The sequence below is a fragment of the Scleropages formosus genome, chromosome 16 (assembly GCF_900964775.1).
Source record: "Scleropages formosus chromosome 16, fSclFor1.1, whole genome shotgun sequence".
NCBI classification, from domain to species: Eukaryota; Metazoa; Chordata; class Actinopteri; order Osteoglossiformes; family Osteoglossidae; genus Scleropages; species Scleropages formosus.
The window spans coordinates 16,115,955-16,131,797 of record NC_041821.1 but is presented as its reverse complement, the minus strand read 5'-3'; the positions used below and the strand labels follow the sequence as shown (position 1 = coordinate 16,131,797).

Here is a 15,843-nt window from a genome sequence, read left to right as displayed (position 1 = left end):
ATTGAAAGCCCCATTGTCAGTGTTTTGAGGAGTCAAACGCCTTCCATACACATCACAAAAACACAAAATGAAATGTGATAGTGTTTATTTTATATTTTGGTGTCCAATACATTTTTACACTTTAGCACTCTTAGGTATCCAGTATTTTTTGTTTTATGAAAATCTACGGTATCAATTACACTTGCATAAACATGACCCAACATGTCTCTGTAAAGAAAAACAAACATCTCATGTTACTGACGTAAGACTTCTGCAGCATGCCATGAACCATGAACTCTTTGGAGACCACGAAACGTCTGGTCGCTATCAACAGGAAGACTTACTTGAAAAACCCCAACATTTTCATGGGTCGCTACATCAACAAAATATACATTTGCATCAAGGAGTACAGGTACAAGGTACAGTACAGGTAAAGTAATGTAAACTTAGTCCATTGACACTGCCCCTTCCCTGTTCACCATCTTCACAGCTTAGTCCACAAAAATCTCCATTTTCGTTGGCTCTTTGACACGTAGTCCCTCCTCTTTTTGACACAAATCCCATCCCCTGACACACAGGCCTTCTTCCCTTCGACTCTTAGTCTCTTCTCTGACACACAACTTCTCCGGTCCTTGACTCCTAGCTCCTCCTCTTTTACTACATAAAGTCCCTCCTCCCTTTGCCACATAGCCCCTCCTACACTGGACTCTGTTCAAGTCCCAACTACTTCCCATTTCCATGACCCATGTAAAATATCAAGCTGTTGCTAACAGCTCTCAGTGATGGCGATACTGGTCGCCTTGGCAGTAGCTCTTCTCATGCATAGACAACAAAAAAATCTACTGGACTTTTACAACACTACAACACCTCAGTAAACCTTTCAGTACGTAACAAGTTATCTCACGTTTCACATGTCTGCAGCAGGCATTCTTGTGGTTTTGTGGAAACAATTTGCACAGCAAGAATTCAAATATACACTCCCCGAAATGGTATACATCTAAACATGACACACCCATGCTTTAATGGCAGTTCAACTCCCCAGCCTTCATTTTCTCTATTACCTTCCATTAACCCTCTGAATCATGAGCCCTCTGAATGTCCCTCACCTGCCCCGGTCCCAAATTAGACTTCATCCACTCTCCCCTGACCACAACCCTACACCTGTGACCATCCCATGAAGCTGCAAAGACCCAGGTGTTCCTGGAAACGATTTCACAGGAGGGTTGATATTATAATCAACATTTTCAGAGTCAAACAACACAAGAAGGTTTTTTTTTTTCTTTTTTGTCTGTTTGTTTCTCACGTCACGCCCACGTCTGTACAGAAAAGAGCTCCATGCATTGGCAGTTGCAGCACAACATAACACACAAAGAGGCTCGAGTGGCAGTGCGGAGTCCATGGGTCACAGCGCCAGGCTGGGTATTCCACGGGGTGAAACATGAAGGCATCCAGCATGGTGGGTGGGGAAGGCCCTGCGCAGGAGCTGCTTAACTGGTGTGTGTCGGGTGGAAGCGAAGGTTGCTGAGGGAGAGGGCCGTAGGATGTAAAGCACCCGCCGCCCCGACCCCTCGACCACCACCCGTGAACTACTGTCTTCTAGAAATATGCAAAGTCTGAGTAGTTGAAAAAAAATACTGTTAAAGAAGGCCTGGTGGGATGCTGGAAATGAAAAGAAAAACAAGAGGACAAATAAACGGAAAGGATAAATTATATAAACATAAACAATAGACAAGTCAAGCAATAGAAAATAGGGTATAACATAATCTATTAACATGTCATACTATCAAAAACAACAAAACCATCACTAGGAATAATAATAATAATAATAATAATAATAATAAATTGATGATTATGGCAACATAACATACAGAAACTGATGAAAATTATGGAAAACGGATGGACAAAGAATCCAAGAGAAAAGGACATGGATTTGTTAAACCTCAGAAACTACTGCTTTTGGGGTTTCTCCATTTCCACTGCCTTTTGGGGGCCATGCAGCTGTGTCCAGGTGTTGGTGGAACAGCCCTACAGTCATGCTGCAGCTACTGGATGGCATTCTGATGCTCAAGAGACAGAGCCCAGTCTTTGAAAGACTTCAGCACAGCATTTGGACCTGTCTAAAATCTCTGCTTTTGCTGCCACTGAATGAACAAGTCTGAGGGTCACCTCGTTTCTGCTGTCAAAAAATATACTAAAGGTTTTGTCCTGATATTCAGGCCAGCAGAGAGACTGTCTTGTCATTACAGACACAATTCTGTGACTCAGTAGTGATTTTAATTTGACCCATGGCCTAAGAGGAGCTTGGGGCTTCTGCCTAGACCTGTAGTGCTTGATGGCTGTAATTCATATGCTGAGGCTGGATGGGCTCTGGAGCAATGGGGCCCAAGAATGATGTCTGGTAATGGGGTCTGGGCATGAAGTCTGGGAATAGGATTTGAGAATGAAGCCTGCCCAGGAATGTGGTCTAGAAAATGAGTCCAGGAAAGGGATCTAGAAATGGAACCCAGGGCCCGGGAAACGGTCTGTCCGGGAATGTGGTCCAGGAATGGGGTTCAGAAAGGGCATCTTGGAAAGGAGTTCAGGAATGAGGTTGGGGAAATTGGGTCTCAGAACAATGGTCCAAGTCTGGGGTCTGCGCAAGAGAACTCTCAACTGCGCATGAGAACTATGCTCTCTGGGAATGTGTCCTGGAATGTATTCTCAGAAGGGGGTCCGGACTGAGAATGGGGTCTGGGAATGGGGCCCGGGAAAGGAATTTAGGAATCTCAGTGAACAATGATTTTTTTTACATCACAGAAATTTAACCAGAACCAGCAGCCCACCAGCCCATTTGTCCTACAGACCAATTGGAGTGTCCACAGTGCCCAACGCTGGGTGGTTCAAGCAGGCCTGGACCTTACCAGTGTTACAGAGAAGATGACTGCCCATTAATGCACATGATAGATTTTACATGCCTCACACAGGCAGGTTATTTTTTGCTCCCCAAAACTAATCTCATGAAACAGCCACATGGATGGATGACAGCAAAGCTCTATGGATAACTAGCCTTGAAGCTCTACACTTCTATTTTCCAAACTCCATTCTGTGACCTAACCCCCAACAAAATGTTCTGTTGCTACATCAAGCCCTAATGATGTTACAGTACAGGACTACAGTAAACCTGCGAGCCTTATTAAGCAGCGCTGTAGGCAGATGTAACGAGCATGGCAGATGAAAGGTCATGAAAACACAGTTGGCAAGAGTGAGGAGTGAGTGTATGCGAGTGGCAGTGTGAGTGTGTGTTTCTTCGTGTGTGTGTGTGTTAGTGTGTTTGGGAGCTCCTGGCTGCGGTGCGTGCATATCTTTAGCACTGGTCCCGGCTCAGAATCGGGTGCTCTCATGTTTCAGCATGCGGATCTTGGGGTGGCCCCCGGCCCCCCGATACCCATACCCCTGGTGCTGTTCCTCCAGTCACCGGCCACTGCTGCTGCTTGTTGAGCTGCTGCCTGAGCTGGAGCCACTGGAGCCCCGGTCCTCGAAGACAGAGATCTCAATCTGAGTGAGGAAGGGGTCAAGACTCAAACTCTCAATACTCTGGTGCACACTTAATAGTACAGATCAACGCGGTAACATGTATAACGCAGATATCTGTCCTCAAAAATCAATGGTAAAACAATAAAGAATCCATAGGGTTAATTTTATGATTTACCATATGTGCAAATGGTATGTGCTTTTTACATCTAGAAAAATTTACAAAATATGACTCATATTTTGCATCTCTCAGGATGCACTTTTCATGCTTTCGTGCATAATTATTAAAATTATTATTTTTAGCTTCTCATTTTTGTCACCTATGCATCACCATCTGTCTACTACAACCATCCAGCTAGGGGAGAAGGGAATAAATGCAGGGACACGATAATTCGTAAACAGATCTCTGTCGAATTGAACTCCCTCTCATACGAAGCTCAGGCGTACTGTTCGGCGCTCAGGAAGGCCCGTGTCTTCACCATCTGTGATGATGGTGACAGCTGTTTGGGATTTGTACACCTCCACAGCGTTCAACACGTCACTTTGGAGGGAAACTGTCGTAAATACCGCAATCGCACAGAGACATACATATCTGCCCACTCGGTGGTTAATAACACTGTTCTGCATGTACCAACCAGCTGGGTGACAAGCTGAAGCCATCATCAAGTCACGCAACATATGCCACGAGCTCACAAAAGGATACAACCCTCATACCCCTCTCAATGGGGTCTGTGATAAGCAGGCCTCGGGGTGCGTAGATCTTCTCATTCTGCTCCTGGATATACTTAGAGATCTTCTTCAGCACCTGCAGGGGAGTGTGAGATGGAGACCATCGGTTTTTCAACATCATCGCTCAGTAGGGCGATGAAGGCAAAAGATGGCAGCGTGAATCTGCTCTCAGCTCGCTGGGGCGGCACTATGAGAAACATAGTCACTCAAGTCAGGTGTTAGATGGGCAAGGAAACTCGTGACTACTAATGTGGCATCAATTTATCCTGCCCAGTGGAGCTGAAATATCTGTGGATTAGTCATGTCTTCTCTGGAGATTTGTCACAGTTAGAAGTGCACCATCAACTACTGTCTCGCAAAGCAGGGAAAGGTGGATGTGATAGACTGCTTTTTTGGTGTCGGTTGATTGGTTGATTCAAACCCAGGTTTTCTGACTGCAATGCGATGACTCGAACCCTTACATTAAGCTGTCCCCCTGATGCATTATTAAACAACCTTGGCTTCAGGTGCTCTGAAGAACAATACTTGCTCCCTTTTCAATAATTTCTTCGGTGGAGAAGATAATGAAATGTGCAATCATAGGCATGAAAAATGAATTACTCTTTCACAGTCTGTAAACTGTTGCATCACCTTAACTGCAATGACTGCAACTAAATGCTTCTGGTAGCTGATGGCCAGAGTCACACATCACTGTGGAGGATGTTTGGACCACTCGTCCATGCAGAACTTCTTTAGCTCCAGGACATTTCTGAGCATGGACAGCTCTTTCCAGCAGAGAAAGCTGGAAAGGAGAGAATACTTTTTCACAGCATTTATTTTTCTTAAAGGTATGACAGCAGGACCACCACAGGATATAACCATCTGGTTTTCAGGTCATCACTCTTCCTGCTAAACATGTTTTTGATTTTAATGCTGTTTTAAGCGTGTAAATGAGGGGAAATGATGGTGTTTGTATCAGATGTCTTATCTGAATGGACAATAAATGTTACAGCAAAGCAGGGCTGCCATCTGCCCTAGTGCTGTCCCCAGCCAGCAGGACCACATGGGCCAACAGGGCAACGCCATGGAGCATGCAACAGCCTGGCACTGGGCTCTGTGCCCATGAAACCTGGCACTGCCACCCACGGCCTGGAGGAGAGGGCGATCCCCACAGGATAAGACCCACTTTCTCATGCATATGCTATTGCCCTCTTGTCTCTTGCAGAACAAAAGGGGGCCTGTAGCCATGTTGGGGGGTGATGGCGAGGGGTACTATAATCCCTCTGGGGCAATATGTTACTGTGCAGTAACTATAATGCCTGCAGTGTTAGGGCAGATGGCAAGGAGTGAGCTTCTGGGGAGGGGAGTAACAGACGAAGAGGGTTATAGGGGGAGGTTTTGAGTTCTGGATTCATTCTCAGAATAAAATGAAAATGAAACCTGCTCCCCCAACCCTTTGGTTGAGCCTTTCAGATCATGAAAACCTTGACTCTCTTAATGCCGGGAATGTAGTCTGGGCACATAGTAGGGTTGCCTTCGATGATAGAGCCTTCTTCTGGGCTTTTGGTTTTCTCAATAGTACTAAAACTTTATGTTGCTCCGAGTATCCATAGAAACATAACAGACGGTGTATGGGGGGTTGTTTGATACTAGGATAAATACACAGAAGTGTTTGATGAACTCCTGGTGATGGCATGATGGATGGGTGGACAACTGGTTGCTATTTGCATGACTCCATTGGTACTCTTCAATAAAGTACAGTAGCTGCATTAGCAGATCATGGGTGCTCACATTGCAGGCGCTCAACGTGGCATAGGCAGCTCACCTTCTCGTAGCGTGTCTCCATGCACAGGAAGATTACATAGGCTGTGGCGCAGGCCAGGCAGCCCTCTAGGTACGACTGGCCACCTATCTTCTCAGCCTCGGCATAATAGTTGTTGAGGGTCTTCACCGTGTCCTCAAAGAGACTGCGCTCAATCTGCAAACCAACACACAGACCTTTTATTACTATTATTTTTTTTAATGTTTTCAGTATTTTTTAGCTTTTATTGGAAAATAGTTCATACAAAACATGTTCCTCTAAGATTAATCCAGTCATGTAACTTAATGGTTAATGAAAGTCATTGCAGCAAATTACTAGGAAAAATTCAAGGGTGAAAAATAGATTAAAAATTGTAATAGATGGATGGATGGATGGATGGAGTTCAAGTGTGCAGAAATGATCCTCTTACAGTCAGAATATATAAGCGCTTGACCCCAGTCCAGTGCCTTAACCACTTCAGCACTTGTTTCTATCCTCCTTAAGCCTTACACATACAGTACTGATCCTTCATCGTCAATTAGTAGATTTGCAATATGACTTTAGAAACATCTCTGAACTTCCACCATGAATGCAAATGATGGCAAAAAACTACTGAAGAGATGTTGTATGGCCATGACCCCATTCCTGGTGAGATCTAAAATTAAGCTTGCGTTCCTTCATGTTCCTCGTTTCTCCTGCCCCCCCGACCCCCCACACACACACATACACAGACACAGCTGCTATTTGTGGAAGGAGAAGCACGTTTTGGTTCCCGTTGTGTATTTTTAACAAGAGTAACCCTGCTTACTAAACACCTCCTAAAAATATCCTTTTTACGCCGCTCTTTCCAAGTGGCTCATGCCTTTATGCCACACCGCAGCGTTTTATTAACACTTTGGCAGAGTTAATTAAAGACATTTTTCCACTTTTTTTGTGAAACATGACAAACATTACTCTGAGATCTTGTGCCTGAAAGGCACTGACATGCACGCCTCTCACCGCCCGCTCTCCATGGGACCCGTGCCTCCTAATGAGTTTAATAAACACCTCAAGCCACAATGCTGAGATTGTCCCAGAGAGCTTTAAAAGGCTGGAGAAACTCGATGCCCTCACAGCATCTCCTGCTCGCTGTGTTCTCCCAGTCGGCCAGGCTCTTATGAGGCATTAAAAAGCCGAAATTCGGCTGTAAATTTGCGAACCACAAACCCGATAGTCCCTGAGGTGGTGTGTTACGCTGAAGCAGTTCTGTGGAGTTTTAAACAAATTTCCATCTCAGTTCCTGTTTTTTTAGCACCTCATAATGAATTCCACACAGAGGAAAGCAGCTGTTGAGCAGAGGAAGTACTGTGGACATTGTGTCTTACGATGCATATTTGTGCATCATATTTGTGCTCTGTGTCTTCTGCAAATGAATGTTTGTCTCTTTCATACAACCCATACAGCCAAAATATATAGCAACTCATGTCAATAATAATTATTATTATTACAATTCTTATTATTGAAATTTTTATTTTTTCTTAAGCTGAGACTTGTCCAAGGTGACTTACAGGGGTCGTTTTATATATAATATACTCCATATTGAAATATATTATGAAGAATGCTCATAAATTTATATAGCGTATGTGTGAAAGTCAGAGCAATAGGGGCCCCATTGCTGCTTCACAGCCCCTGAGCTGTTTTGGTGTAGGTTTGAATCCAGCTCAGTCCGTGTGAAGTTTGTATGGTCTCCCTGTGTCTGTGTGGGTTTTCTCTTGGTGCTCTGGTTTCCCCCCACAGTCCAAAGACATTTGTCAGGTGGACTGGAAACTCAAAGTCGCCCATTGTGCGTGACTGTGTGGCTACCCTGCAATAGACTAGTGTTCCATACAGGCGGTGTCCTCCAGTCCTTGTGCCCAATGATTCCAGGAAGGACTCTGGACTGCCATGACCCTGACTAGGACAAGCAGTTCATGAAAGCGAATGAGTGAGTGAGTGAGTGAATACAGTGGTTGATAAACTTAGCAGTAGATGTAATTTTTTTTTTGGAGGTGGTGAAACTTGTGTGCGTGTCTGCAGTGGGAGGCTCACCCGGCTGTCCAGCTCAGCAGGAAACTTGGTCTGGAACTTGCAGACTGTCCCTTCAGTGTAATCCCTTTGGATGAAGACCTTGGTGGCCAGAGAGGCGCTGTGCCGGAGCTCCTGCAGGTTATGGAACTGGGGAAGGGCAGAGAAACCCGAGTGACACTTTGTCATTTATTTAAACATTCTCCAAGGTGATGTACTTTACAGTAACTTACCCATTTACCTAGCATGGTACCTGGATCAAGACTATGACGGCAGGAAGACGATTTGAACCCTGAATCATCAGAAAGTAAGACAACAGCACTAACCACTACGCCACCTGAGGCCCCTTTAAAAACAAATCATCTGGCAGTATCACAGCCTGTGTCCGCTCAGAATGAGCCTGAATGCGACATAATTGCAGTGGGACAAGCACCTTGTTATGGAAACATAACCCTGGAACCCTGCCTGAGAAACACAGAGTTAAATCATGGTAGAAAAACAGAGCACTTTAATACCACATGTTTGACTGCGCCTTCAATTTCTCTGTGGTGACAATAATAACTGCAAATTTTGGTTATTCCTTGGAAATACATAATTGCTTTTTTGCTGTTTTTATTATTTAACACGACATGTCAGTTCTAACAGGACGCTCTGGAAATCCGCACTCAGCAGACTACATTGGCTTGCTTCTGTCACGCGTAATCTCCGAAAGACCTCTTTTTCAGCCGCTCCTGCCAACTGTAATCTTTAAAAGACCCCCATTTTCCAGACATATCTGCTAAATTAATGGAAAATGCAGGCTGCCAGGTTCGATCTGAGTGTGCTTCGCATGTCTGAAGTAGAGCTGCTTAAAATAGGAACACATGCCTGGTACTAATAGAGCTCAGTACCCAAGACCTTGAATTTCCTCTAAATGAATTATTGAGCAGGAGCAGATCATTACGATGCTGGAAGGCGGAGATGATCGGAAGCTAATTCGCTCACTGCCTCCGACAATGTTTATTACATTACACGCAGCGTGTCTGCCCTCCGACCTACTTTGCAAAACAGTCGACCGAGTTTGGTTCTTGAACCATCCAAACCAGGGACTGTTAACCTGAAGTCAATGGAAACCTTGGGGCTGTGTGGTGGGCTTCAGGGGGTCTTTGAAGCATAGGCTTGCTTTGAACAAAAAACTAACTAAATAATGCAGCTGAATAAAAGACAATATTACTATGCTATTAATATCTACGACATAGTTCTCTTTGACGATAATCAAGTGTCAGCGTAATAAACTGAGTTCAATATTTTCTCCAAATTTATTCATGGAGATTTTTCTGGTATGGTTCATCAGATAATTAAAGGAGTCTGTGGCCAAGCAAAGGTTAAGAACCTCTAGTCTACACAACGAATGTCACGTGTAAAAATCTGGAGGTTTTAAAGAAAACGTGCATCTCAGTGCTGGAAACACTTTTGTCTCCGTTCTGTTTCTCCAGTAGGTAACAAGTCTCTACGGAGAACATACGCTGCACCGTACAGCATGCGGGGTCTTATTCTTGTCAGATCAGCACATGTCTCAGAGGCAAGAATGACATGATCTTTCACAGCCAGTTCCATACGGACATCTGGCAAAACCTGCGGCATGAACCTCACTCATCGAGTCGTGGGTCGACAATAAGGTCCGTGAAGAACTATTCTGATTGCAGGAAGTTTCATATGTGTCAGCAGCAACTTTTTCTGTAAGAATCTCACAGTTCAAGGAAACTTCTAATATTGTGTGTATGCTAATCGGCTTACATTTATTTACCCCTTTACACTGCTGGATAATTTTTACTATGTCAATTCCAGAGTGCCTTCTTCAAGGGTATTGCTGCAGGAGCAGGGATTGGAACCCAGAGCTTTGATTTCAAGATGACAGCTCTAACCACCACTCCACCTCCTGCACATAGATGAGTTATGTAATTAATTGCTATCAATTTGGAACATTTTTTCCCTAATCTGGTTGCCAGTTCTAATTACATCAAGCTCTTTTCTCAGGGGAGCTGCTCTTATCCATGTTGAATGAATTACTTAACCTGAACGGGAAAAAAATCACCCCCCTTGTATGGTTGAGCTTTTAGAAATAATAAACTATGTTACCTTGCCTGATCAAGTCCTTTTCTATGAGGATAATTAACGCATTTAAATCGATGCAGTCTGTACAGAGTGAACTTGTTTGCCCTGTTACCCAACCAGAGGGAGACACACACAGGAATCGACCGTCGCTTGATGGACCGATGGGCTGAAGAGAAGAGCAGCTGTTCCACCCCATTCCCCTGCACAGTGGTGTGGGGCGGTAGTGAGTCTGGGCCACGGGATGCCACGGCAGATTGGGGCTCACTGAGTCGTGTCTCATCGGCTGGGACAGGGTTCGTGTCTCACAGCACGGGTATGACGCCAAGGTAAGCTGTGCAACAGCGGCCCGTGCAGCTGAGCTGCCTCATGTGTGTTGGTGTGTGCGTGCCTGCAAGCTTTGATGCAAACCGTCCAGCTGGTCAGCCCAAATATCTGTTCATTTACATAAACTCATAGAATACCTCGAAGAGAAGACTTTTGAAATGATCTTACTGCTGTAGACCAGATACACCACTGTAACAGTAACCGTTCACAGCTGAAAAAGTCACTTTACTGATATCCTCCCAGACACCACGCAGCCTCCATGACCGCCTTTTCTTTACTTCACTGGTCAATGCTCTTCCCTCCAGTGAGCTGCTAAACCCAGTGGACACAGACCGAAAACAACAGCATGTTACGCATGTTCATGTAAAAGAGCCTTAAGGTCCCGTTTTCCGTGCGAACTAGGTTGAAACAACTGACGCGTCCATCATTTACCCCCAGAACAAATGCAAGGAGGTCTTCCAGTTTATGGTTTACATCCATAACTTTGCATAACTTTGCATCCTTAAGCATTCAGCTGGAACATCGTATGCAATTCAGGTCATTTTTATCACTGCATAATAGAAAGAAATTCCACCACATTTTGTATTTCATTTATTTTTCATTTAGTAATCAAAGAAGAAAAGTAACTACAGAATCTATATGTGTCTGTTAGATATGAAGAAGTGAAGTACCAAAGGAAATATACACTTAAATGCCCTTTTCCAACAGGGGGCGTGGTGGCACAGTGGGTCGGACCGGGTCCTGCTCTCTAGTGGGTCTGGGGTTCGAGTCCCGTTTGGGGTGCCTTGCGGCAGACTGGTGTCCTGTCCTGGGTGTGTCCCCTCCCCCTCCGGCCTTACGCCCTGTGCTGCCGGGTTAGGCTCCGGTTCCCCGTGACCCCGTATGGGACAAGCGGTTCTGAAAATGTGTGTGTGTGTGTGTGTGTGTGTGTGTGTGTGTGTGTGTGTGTGTGTGTGTGTGCCCTTTTCCATATAAATGTTAATTTCAGTCCTTGACTTCACTTAAATATTAAATATTAGCTGGTTTTGGTTCATTTTGAGTCCCATAGAATGATTTGTGTCCCAAAGCAAATGACTGACTAATAGACAGAAAATTTAAACTTGAATTAAATACTGATGAGGGGGGGCACAGTGGTGGAACAGGTTTGGCCAGATTCCGCTCTCTGGTGGGTCTGGGGTTCGAATCCTGCTTGGGGTGCCTTGTTACGGCCTGGTGTCCCATCCTGGGTGTGTCCCCTCCCCCTCCAGCCTTGTGCCTTGTGTTGCCGGGTTAGACTCCGGTTTGCCGCAATCCTGCTCGGGACAAGTAGTTTCAGATAGTGTGTGTGTGTGTGTAAATACTGATGAGTAACAAACATGGTCATGCAGTTTTACAGCCTACACTTCAAATATGTCCATCTCTCTGGACCGTGACCACTTCCACCTTCGCCCTATATGAGTCAGTGCTTGACCTATGAATCTTGGCACCATACGCAACCAAATTTGCACACAGCGACTGCACGCTCTAAAGGCCGCTGCATGGGACGCCAATGTGTGTTTCACGGGATTTGGGATTCACAGCTGGCCCTAATTCCAGCATCAGTCATGTGGCGCTGGACCTGTTCCACCTAAAGCATGCTCTGAACTTGCTGGACAGAGACGGCCATGGAGCAGCAAGCAAATGGCCCCCCTGAGACCCTCCTCTCTGAGAGTGACTAAGTCCTTTGGACCGTTAACTTTGGATGCACAATTAATAATGGAAATAACCGGAATGCTGGGCTTTGAAACAAAGGGGGATCCTCCTGGGCAATGGGCTTGTCAATACCATTGCCCCCAGTCCCAGAAAGACGCGCGATCGGTACGGCAGTCCTCAAAAGCTGCAACGCACCTATTACAACCAGGCTTTGGGAGAACAGCGCATGACAGGAGATCAGGAGGAAGGAAAAGTAGCCAAGGTGTTTTGTTTGTGGTGAAAAGTGATCGTTTTTATTTAAAGCACCTTTAGTCTCCATTTCAGAAACAGATCAGCTGTCTAGACTGGTACCGCTGAGTGGTTAATCAGGTCTAGTTTGCGTCTGGAAACAGCCCATGAAAACCTTTAGAATATATTTTAAAAAATAAAGCAAGAAAACGGTAATAATCCACTAAAAGTTCATATTTTTCATTACTGCAACTTTTTTTTCGCTGAACATGTCATGTCTCCAAGCACCATTTACTTGTGAGCTTTTAAGAGCATAACCAGATATGTATTTTATTTGTCCAGCAGGACTTGCAGACCTTGCTTTATCTATTACACAGCTGTACTCACTACCTTCGGAATAAAGAATTGCAGCTTTGACGCTCATTGCAGGAAGGCCCCAGTACACCGTTAGAGACAATTGTGAATGGTGTTCCAAGCCAACACTGTTTCTGCAGTTATGAAAAATGTGATGTTTTTAGCATAATTTTAACATAGACATAATTTCTGTAGTCTTCAGGTCACGCTGAATGACATTTGAAATATTTATTTCGCAGATATTTCATGGAGTGCTTCTGTAGAACCCACTGGTGCTTCTGGATCTTCTTTCCTACAGCATTCAAGGCGATGAGCATTTCATGTGCACAGTGGCTGCTTTCCTGTTGGAAAAGCAAGATGAACTAACACTCTGCGGAAAATGGCTTCATTTCCCATGTCGTTTTTGGGATTTTGATCTTACGAGCAGCACCGGGGTTTGGAAGAGGAGCCACCCAGGAGGGATGCGTTTAGCCTGGCTTAAAGCCTTTGGCCTGCTGGGGTGTTAGCAGGGAACAGCAGTTTTGCTGTGGAGGAACAGTATTCAGTTCATTCCCTGGGCTGTCGCCCAGCAGAGTGGCTGCATTCTCCTCCTTTTAACAACGATTCTTTGCATCATTCTCCCGATGCTTTAGCTATACATCATAGTCGAAATAACAATAAAAAAAAAAAAAAACGTTTTCATTTGGCACAAGCGACTGGTTCGTATTCTTTACTCGGATCATTCACACGAGGGACCAAAGGTGGTGTGGGAAAAAAAAAATGCCACTGTGAACTAAACAGACCCTGTCATGGAAAATACTCCTGTCTGTGACAGTGTCTCAAAATAGACTACCCTTTTATAACGGGGTGCGGGGGACACGGATCTAACAATGCCGAGCGCTCAGCAAGCGATTAATCGAGATGCTCCACAGTTGCTTCGGAGACAAAGCCCAAGGGGTGTCTCATCTCCTCGGCAACCTGTAGCCCATATCCCTTGGTGAGCGCAGAGCACGTGTACTTGAGGGACGTTGGCATTACAACACAAAACAAGCGACTCCCACAGACGACCACATGGCTCTCGGGAAGTGACGCTGCCTCATGATCGTTGTTTACATGCAGCTTTGGTTTGTTTAATTGAATTACTTCCATCTGGCTTCCCTTCCCCAATGCTGCTGCAAATATCTGCGTGCAATAGCAATGAGAAGTGGGGAACCATCCATTTGTGTGAATATATCATCTCAGACGGATTCAAAGGCTATTTGCAGAAGGGCAAGTCACATTACCGCACCAGAGAGCGGCATTAATTCATCCTGTTTGTTCTTTCCCCCGAAGCGGAAACTAAACATTAGGTCCCGCTGCTTTACTTTAAATTCGGCAGCTCATTATGAATTAATGTAAATGTCAAAGTAAGTGTGGTACATTTTGTAGGACGAACATTTTTTGCACGTGCTTCAGTGTTGCAAGGTGCTCCAAATACAATAATACTCCCACATACGAATATCAGGTCGTACACTAATTACTGAGATTTTTAAATTAATTTTTGCATAGAGTTGGAGATGTCATGAGAAGAGTGGGCTCTCTCAAAAACGCGGTATTACTTGGAAAAGTTTATGAAACACAAGAGGGGTGAGCAGCAAGCACACAGTGATACTGGACACCCCATAAGGACATAGGTGGAGGACAGGACATTTTGGAGACACTATATATATGCGGTCAACCAGAGGTGACATCAACTCAACAGCACTTGAATGCAAGAATTTTGAGACGAAAGGGAGGAGATGCCCTCACTTCAGCGATGGTTGCCAGAGACAAATGGGTTCAGTGTGGGCTTCACACGGCCTTAGAAGGAAGGCAAAGATGTCTCACTCAGGTTGAGTCCCTCACACTAGACTGAGATCGACCGAGGTCTAGGGCTGGGACCTCCCATAAAGCAGACCGCACGCGGCCTGGAAGAGTCAGAGCCTCAGACGCGGAGATTCGGAGACACATGGGGTCAGAGACACATGTCACTCGGCAGGTTTTCGCGGTGACCGACACCACCCAGGCAGTCACCCGGGATGGGGATGGGCTGCTGCTGTCCGCGGTACTGACGGATCCCGGGTCTCTCAGCGCCCTGCCGTACAGACACCAGCCTCGACAGAGGAAAGTGTCACGCTGCCGACACCCCTCCCCCACCCCGGGATTTACCTCTATGACATCTCTGCCCGCCCTAACACCCCCCTACTAGCGCGAAGCCCCCCGCGTCGCAGCGGTTACAGCACAAACAGGACATCTGGAAGAGATCAGCGTGACTGTACTGGAGGAGCGTAACCATGATCATGATGCAACAGTAAAATAAGGACAATCAATGGGGACGGAAGGAAAGGCGAGAGACAGGTTTACGCGCGCGGGACGGTGCGGTTTCACCGCGGTGCGCTCCCAAGTGTCCGAAGCCCCCCAGTTCCCACTCGCAGCGAGCTCTTCCACGCCACGAACACGCACGGGGAGCGCTTCCGCATCTGGTGCGGATCTCTCCCTCTCTCTGTCCCTCACACACACACACACACGCACACACACACACACGTAGGCACACGCACACATGCCAGACGGACCCGCACATGTCATCATGTGGCGTTTTCCGTCTCCGACCGGCTTGTGGCGGAATAAATCTCCACCATGGGATCGATCCATAACACGTTATGTTTTTGCCATATTGCCGACACCAGAGTGTCCCTAATCCGCCGACGCTGTGTGAGCCCCGTACAGCCCAGAGCCAAAGCCAAAGCCGTCCGGCGCCGCAACAGGGGAACACGCGGGACGGACGGGAAGGTTGTCTCTCCTTACCTCTGTCGCCATGTTGCCGCGCGGCCGCGCTGCGGGGGAGCTGTCCGGTGCTGAAGCTGCTCCCACCCGCCTTAGTGGGACAGCGTGGGCGGGGGGCGGGGTGCGGGGTGCGGGGAGGGGGGGTGGCGGCGGAGGCAGCTGCCGCCGTGGGCTCAACCATCACATCACACCCTCGCTCGCGCGCCAGGGCTGTGCGTCTGAGCGCGAGGCAGACGAGCTCACTGAAGCCCGGTCCGGAGGGGGGGGGAGGGGGGGGCGCGTCTGCTGGGTTTCTATGGCATCGCACGTTTTCAGTGGTGCCCTACATCAGCTTTGAAAGATTTGCTCTT

The 15,843-nt window shown here is 46.3% G+C and overlaps 1 protein-coding gene across 2 annotated transcripts; it reads right to left on the bottom strand.

Annotated features, from left to right (window-relative positions):
* Positions 1 to 107: 107 nt before the first annotated feature.
* Positions 108 to 15,710, bottom strand: LOC108933578 (golgin subfamily A member 7B-like). Of its 2 annotated transcripts, XM_018750755.2 has the most exons (6): positions 15,515 to 15,710; positions 8,066 to 8,191; positions 6,023 to 6,175; positions 4,193 to 4,294; positions 3,410 to 3,513; positions 108 to 1,638 (listed from the first exon to the last, which is right to left on the bottom strand). In XM_018750755.2, the coding sequence occupies exons 1-5, from the start codon at positions 15,524 to 15,526 to the stop codon at positions 3,430 to 3,432; spliced, it is 477 nt and encodes a 158-aa protein (XP_018606271.1). In that variant the 5' UTR covers positions 15,527 to 15,710; the 3' UTR covers positions 108 to 1,638; positions 3,410 to 3,429. The 2 variants fall into 2 exon arrangements, with proteins under 2 accessions (XP_018606271.1, XP_018606270.1); XM_018750754.2 differs by lacking the exon at positions 108 to 1,638 and having other exon boundaries at positions 1,897 to 3,513.
* Between the last annotated feature and the right edge of the window lie 133 nt (positions 15,711 to 15,843).

Bases quoted from the DNA above. Each gene is read 5' to 3' on its own strand.
- LOC108933578 (XM_018750755.2), bottom strand. The intron at 6,176-8,065 runs GTGAGCCTCCCA...GTTGGTTTGCAG, and splicing joins CTGCTGAGCTGGACAGCCGG to ATTGAGCGCAGTCTCTTTGA. The intron at 4,295-6,022 runs GTGAGCTGCCTA...ACTCCCCTGCAG, and splicing joins TGGAGACACGCTACGAGAAG to GTGCTGAAGAAGATCTCTAA.